General features: G+C 42.3%; 2 protein-coding genes across 2 annotated transcripts; both read right to left on the reverse strand.

The window, feature by feature from the left end:
• Positions 1 to 1,608: 1,608 nt before the first annotated feature.
• Positions 1,609 to 3,348, reverse strand: LOC105380464. The gene has a single exon (XM_011550032.3). It carries the CDS (start codon positions 3,346 to 3,348, stop codon positions 2,824 to 2,826), a length of 525 nt encoding a protein of 174 aa, XP_011548334.3. The 3' UTR covers positions 1,609 to 2,823.
• A 49-nt stretch (positions 3,349 to 3,397) lies between these two features.
• LOC119693893 lies at positions 3,398 to 6,354 on the reverse strand. Its single transcript, XM_048626311.1, has one exon. The coding sequence runs from the start codon at positions 4,529 to 4,531 to the stop codon at positions 3,398 to 3,400; it is 1,134 nt and encodes a 377-aa protein (XP_048482268.1). The 5' UTR covers positions 4,532 to 6,354.
• Between the last annotated feature and the right edge of the window lie 655 nt (positions 6,355 to 7,009).

The following is a 7,009-nucleotide window of genomic DNA, read 5'->3' on the forward strand; positions in this document are numbered from 1 at the left end:
TGTTCCAAAAATGTGGTTCAACAATCCTTAGCCAACATCTTATTTACCACCCTACCTAATGTAATACCATGTATGTACATATGTACTAACATTACATACTGTAAGTAGGTACTTTATCTACCTATATATTTTTCTTACTTTTCAGTAATATATCTAGCCACTTAGGTACCTGTTTACATAACCACTGTGTATCTCTTTAGGTACGCAAGTTTCTTTAAAGATCGCAACATATTTTTTTAATATTTTAATTAAAAGAAAAAAAAACATCTACTGTACTTAACTACGTATAAGCTCTCTATTCGTTTAAGCATCACTTTTGTATATGTGTTGTGTATATTCTAATGTGTAGTATCTAAATAATGGACAATCTTCAATATCTTATACGATTTATTTTTACAACAGTTATGTTTTTGTTGTTATGTACATATAGCATGTACAATCAATCAATTTAGCAACAACAAAAAAAATTGGTACCTAGGCATTATAATAGTGACATTACTACAATTTAATTGAACTGAGTAAATACAACTTCTATGGTTAATTAGTTATAAAAGTTTTGATAGATTTAGTAACAAAATATGTTGATATAGAATTGAGCGCTCACTTTTAAGTTGTAACAGAACATCGAGTAGAGAGAGAATTTCTAAAAGTCGTTGAACAAAACTTGTTAAGTATGACCTCCTGAGTCACGCCGTTTTACTTAGTACATAAGTAATATACCTACTACTTTCGCAACAACCTGTAGAAAGTAGGTAGTAGGTACTTATGTATTGATTTCTTGCCTTGAGAATGGGACACGCGATATTGCAATGATAAAAAACCGGCCAAGTGCGAGTCGGGCTCGCGCACAAAGGGTTCCGTAGTAAGCACAATAACTTAACCAAAATTACAGTTAAATCAACCTATCTCAAAAACTATAAGAGATACTTTGATCAAACCAAAAATCGTTGAAAGAGTTAATTAGCATGCATCACCTCTATTTTTTTTAGAATTTTATACCCCGTAGTTATAAAAATAGAGGGGGGGGGACATACTTTTTACGACTTTGAGAGCTGATATCTCAAAAACCGTTCACTTTAAGAAAAATGTTTTTTAGAAAACTTTATATCATTTTAAAAGACCTTTCCATTGATACCCCACACGGGTATGTACATCGAAAAAAAAAATTTCATCCCTCAGTTACATGTATGGGGGGCCCCACCCCCAATTCTTTTTTTTACTATTTAGTGTCATATTTTTGTAGCGGTTCATACAACACATATTCCCATTAAATTTCATCACTGTAGTACTTATAGTTTCCGAGTAAATCGGCTGTGACAGACGGACAGACGGACAGACGGACAGACGGACATGACGAAACTATAAGGGTTCCGTTTTTGCCATTTTGGCTACGGAACCCTAAAAAATCATTTATAAGTACCTAAGTATTATGTACAGTACCAAATGGGAGACCAGTAACAAGCAAACGTAGCGTGGGACGCCCTTTGAACCAGACTGGTAGCCGCTGCGCTGGATGAAGAAGGCTGAAGGGAGAGCTCTATATCATAGATAGATAATGCTGATGTCAGCAACGACTGGCCAGCAGGTCAAAGTAGATTATAATTATACCTATCAGCTGAATTTAAAATTGCTGCATATAATTTGGTAGATTATGACCTTTTTTTCAGGCTGGATTTAGAAACGATTACCGAATCTAGAGTTCAGTTTCACGTTGAATTTTACTTTTGACATAAAATCAATGGCGAAAAGTTGGTGTAGCCATTGCATGAGCTTCGGCGAACACTTGAATATCAATTTTCCAATTTACGTAAGTAGTTACCTACTTATTTGATTTTATAATCGTGCTACTGTGTATTGTTTTTGTAAGAGATGCATGGTCACTTAAAATTGCACTTACAACATAGTTTTTCTTATACATATATGTATGCTGCAAGATAATCGTAATGCGCCATTCGCCTAACTAATATTTATTCCTTCATACCAAGTATACTTAGGTTAGGCTTTAAAGAAGCACTGTATGTTCCTTGGGTTATCCATTTTTATAACGTTTGCCAATCATACCGCCTCGTGCCATGCACGACTCAACCCATTCTCTATACTCCACATGGCCCCAAGTCGTTCAATTAATTGAAGTCAATATTCGAAGCAAAATAGTCAGCGATGAAATGCTGATTTGTTGCCTGTTTCAAATGTTTCGGGCAAAGGTTAGGTTCCTATGTGTGAGATAGAAATCCTACCTACATAATCAGTTTTTATGTTCTAGATGAGACATGGGTGAAACAGTGGTTTAGTCGCAAATATTCTAATCGAAATGTATTACGATTGGACGATTTTGACAAAAATGATGATGTCTATTATATCGAAAACACCCGAATCCGCGTTGTTCAATGTATTGTAATAATGTCACTTTCTTTAATTAATTATTCGATAGTTAGTTTTACGACAAAATAACAACAATTGCTTTGCGCACCTGGCCTAGTATTATAATTAATGGCAGAAAATTAACAAGAATATACCTTTCTAAAAATAATATTATTACGCCATCGTGCCATCGTAATCATCATTTTATTGTTTTGCGCTAAACCTACCAAGCTAGGTTCACAAACACAGTAATTTAATGGCAATCACATTATTAAAATTAGGAACATTTATTAAAAATAAAAGTCATCCAAATAGAATCTAACAACAACATTTTTATTCCGCCTCCAAAAACCGTTCACTTTATACAAAAAAGTGTGATCAGTCGATCAGTCTATGGCACCATGTATTTCACTTTTTCAATAATTCCCCTATAAAATTAGAAAAGTTCGCCGCTCGCGGGGGCTATATCTCGTCGGAGTCGGACCGGATGGAGTCGTAGTTGGAGGTCTTGCTCTTGAGCATGCGCAGGAAGGAGCCGACGGCAAAGATGGTCCGGCGGTGGCGGTGGAAGATGCCCTGGTAGAGCGCCTCGCGCAGCGCCTTGCGGTCGTCGGCCAGCGGCGGCGCGCTCAGCGCCACCTCCGACACGGCCACCGCCTTCTGGTGCCGCAGGCTGCCGTGCTTCTTCTCCAGCGACTTCTGGTTCGGCAGGCTCATCGTTGACTCGATCGACGACTGGTTCTTAGTTTTTCTTAGGCTGATGATCTTCTTCCCCGTGGACTGCGTCTCGGAGGTGGTGGAGCGCTGCGGCGCGAGACGCGAGCGGTGCAGCGGGTTGCCGGAGCCCTCGGGCAGCACCAGCTCCACAGACTTCTGGCTCACGGCGGACGAGCGCACGAGCGGCCCCCGCGCGCCCTCCCCCCGCGCGCCCTCGCCCCGGGCCGCGCCCTCCGCTGGCAGCGGCTGCTCGGACTTGATCGCGATCATCTCACTCGCGGTGCGCGCGCGACTGGACTAGACCTCGGCTCGCGCGCGGTCACATGGCCGGCGGGCGCGCCTCGACGCCGCTGTCCACGGAGGGCACGGCCAGGTGGATCTCGACGCTCTTATTGTCCGTCGCCTCTGAGCCGGAGCGAGTCTCGCAACAGTTGCTGAAGGTTATCGTCGGGACCTTTTCATTTCCGTCGATTTTGACGCTATTCAGGTTTTGTGCTAGTTTGTCGACGCAGTCGAGCTTGTCTTGGCGTTTGTCATCGGCGCTCATGCTCGATTCGAGCCATTCCTTCTCGTGGGGCGGCGCCGGCGAGCAGTCCCCGAGCTGCAGGCCCAGCAGGCAGGCGAGGTTCACGTTGAAGTTGCGGAGCGGCTCGGCGGCGGCGGCGGCGGCGGCGGCGCGGTCGGCGGCCGCGGACAGCTCGCGCTGCAGCGCCGCGTCGTCGTCGTAGTACAGCGACAGGTCCCGCAGGTCGGCGGGCGCGGGGGGCGGCGCGGGGGGCGCGGGGGCGGCCAGCAGCAGGTCGCGGGTCAGCGCGAGGTGCGCGCGCGTCACTGCCGGCAGCGAGTAGCCGGAGCGGGGCCGCGGCGAGTCCGCGCTGCGCCACGCCGGCCCGACCGAGCGCGACCACAATATTGCATTAGAATTAAGAATCCTTTCAAAATCCGCCACTTGTTCGGCTTCGCTGATCTGCAGCAGCAGGCGGTTCTCCGTCCCGCTCTCCCCGAGCGTGTCGCACAGCTTTCTGTTGCCTCTGACCTGTTTAAGGGGATTAGAAGACTTAGTGTGGTAGGTATCGTGTTCGTTACATAAGCGCGAGCGTCGTTTGGAGGAGAACGTGGGGCCGTCTGCGTAGCGCATGGGCAGCGACAGGGTTTGTACGGCGACGGCGCACGGTTGTTTTTGGACGAGTTTTCGGTTTTGTTGTTTGACGAGGACTTTGTTGAGGGGTTTGCGTTTGGGGGTCGCGGTGGGGGTGCGCGCGAGGTCGCCGCGGGGGGCGGTGGGGGCGCTGCGCGGGGGGCGGCCGTGCTGCGAGCGGGGGCGCTGCGCCAGGCTGAGGCTGCGGGCGCGGAGCGGGGGCTCGGCGCGGGGCGCGCGGGGGGCGGGGCCCGCCGTGGCCGCGCGGTACTGCGAGTACTGGTAGACGCAGTACGGCTTGTCCCTATGGCTCATGGCTCGAGGCTGGTGGCCGGAGCCCGCGGCCCGACCGAGTGCGCCAGCCCGCGCGAGCTGATTGCAAACGGTATTCGTCTTGCAAGCGATTCTCTTGGTAAAAAGTCATTTATAGTCGTGGCGTGGCCGCACGCGATCGATTTTGTGTCCGACTTGAATAGGAATACGTAAATCACGAAGAATAAAAAGAATGATATCAACATGTCCTTGACGTGCGCCGCAGTAACGTGATCCGGAGGGACCCCCCACTCGCCATTTACGTACAAGGGGGGGCTATAGCTACTACCAGATTCATTTTGCTTGTAATAAATGTTAAGTAATGAGAATTAATAAGCGTGGGTGGACATATTACTTAAGTGGACCACCTATTTAGTAAAGACAGTATATACCTAGTGCTTTTATTGCAGGATTCATAAATATCTACCTGCCCGTTCTTACCATTAAATATTAAAAATACGATATTAATATATATCGAACGTCATTGCAGTAAGTAAATGCGTTGCGTCATCATCATCTCACAAGTAAACATTTTTGTTTAGATAACTTCGACGCAGATTGCGTTTTAGTAAACAAATTTTCTCCGTAATTATTTATATATTTTTATGAAAAATATCATTAAGTAGGTATACAACATATCTATTTGTATAGATAATCTACGTATGTCGTCCTCTGGATATTTCCTTATTTAGGAAGTAAATCACTTACCCCTAATTCAAATGCTCGGCTTAGATACAATGAACAGTAACGAAGGAAAATTACGTAAACACAGAATGGAGATTAGGTAGGTATGTTACGATGTTACAGCGAAAGTTTCGGACTCGCCAAACTAATTATTTACTAGGTAATTGGTCTCGGATTAACTGTAATTTACGGGTAAGCCCTTATTGTCAATTGACGTTAATTAGGCTTCAATGAGGTAGGTACGACCAGTGACCACCTTATGTGTAAGATTCAAATTAGAAACCTATTAAGAATAAGTAAACATACTTTAATTGGATTCATGTTGTAGTTACTTAAGTACTATACTAATAAAAGTTAACATGTAAAAATATTTCAAGAATTCGTAAGTATTTATTTTAGTTATTAGCTGGCCCTTTATTAGTTGCGAATGTATTCATTAAATACTTAATGCTAAGAAGGTGAAGGTTTAAGGTTTCAGAAAATAATTCCATTACAGATGTGAATAATAATAATAAATAAAAAGAGAGAAAAAATAAAGTTTTTCGAAAATCTTTAAACACGTTTTATTCCAAACGCATTGACTATTTCTCAAAACAGCCGCCAAAAACTGGATACTTATATTTTTTTTCATAAAATATTTCTAGTAGACAAACAATCTTAAATAGGTACTTAACTAAAATTTGTGCAGTAAGTAACTGAAACTTAAAGTTATGGCATCTTTCGTAAAGAAACAAATTTTGAGAATTTTAATTTTTATTGTTTACTTAAGTTATTAATAAGATTTTTCATCAATAAATACAGTAAATTTATGCAATATAAGTTATACTAGTTACGTAATTAAGTAGAGTAAGAATTGTTTGGTACAAAACTCGTAGTTTAACCGTGACATAACGAGGTAAGTTACAGTGCTCTCATGTATACTTTATTGGTATTGATTTAAAGACAGGTCACCTCACCTGTAAGTATACAATAGTAGCTTGCTTTGCGTTGCACAGTGAATTTCAGACATTAGCTATCGGAAATACGGTATAATTTAGGTAGGTACTTAATTTATGAATTAGGTCTTGTTAATTTTATAAGGTTTCTATATTTTTCTTGGTTATTAATAATAAATGAATCATCAATTGCACCGCCCCTCAGCTTTCTAAGCGGTTTAAGTACTGCTCATTAGGTTATTACATTAGAAACCTACAGTCGTCGAAATATAATAGGCCCGTTTGGACAGCTACACAAATGATGTGTTTGCTATTTACTCTTGATTTACTTGATGAAATACATAAAAAGGCACATAATCTGGCTTATTTTTTAACGGCTGAAAGTAAAAAGAACTTTTGAAGCACCAAAAGTTACTTATTGTTTAGATTTTTTATGATTTAGATTTGACACCAACTGTCATCCCATACATTTTCGAGCTGTCCAAACGGGCCTATTATATTTCGACGACTGTAGGCTACATTTAGCATACCTGAGATATTCTATGACTATAAGGTATAGTTATGTGCATACCGTTGAATAATTCAAATTATGGACCATACATTGGTCCCCTTATTATTAATATGTAGTATGTAGGTATTTATTAAGCAGTTGGAAGTTCCCATAAAAGTCGAATATCGTATTTCCGAGAATTTATTCATCGTATAACATGGACACTTGGATAGTGTACTATTAATACAAACATAATCTTTCACGACAGGTTCTGTAGAACACTGGTTTCAGGGAACTACGCAATCAGATGTTCCAAGTAGCTATCATTGATCACTACAGATGGAAAGTTCAATGACACTGAAGGCGCCCGTA

This window comes from Plutella xylostella, chromosome 16, assembly GCF_932276165.1.
Source record: "Plutella xylostella chromosome 16, ilPluXylo3.1, whole genome shotgun sequence".
In the NCBI taxonomy this organism is placed as follows: Eukaryota; Metazoa; Arthropoda; class Insecta; order Lepidoptera; family Plutellidae; genus Plutella; species Plutella xylostella.

What these genes read in the sequence shown, in the direction of transcription:
- LOC105380464 (XM_011550032.3), bottom strand. Translation starts at nt 3,348, where the DNA reads ATGATCGCGATCAAGTCCGAGCAGCCGCTGCCAGCGGAGGGCGCGGCC.
- LOC119693893 (XM_048626311.1), bottom strand. Translation starts at nt 4,531, where the DNA reads ATGAGCCATAGGGACAAGCCGTACTGCGTCTACCAGTACTCGCAGTAC.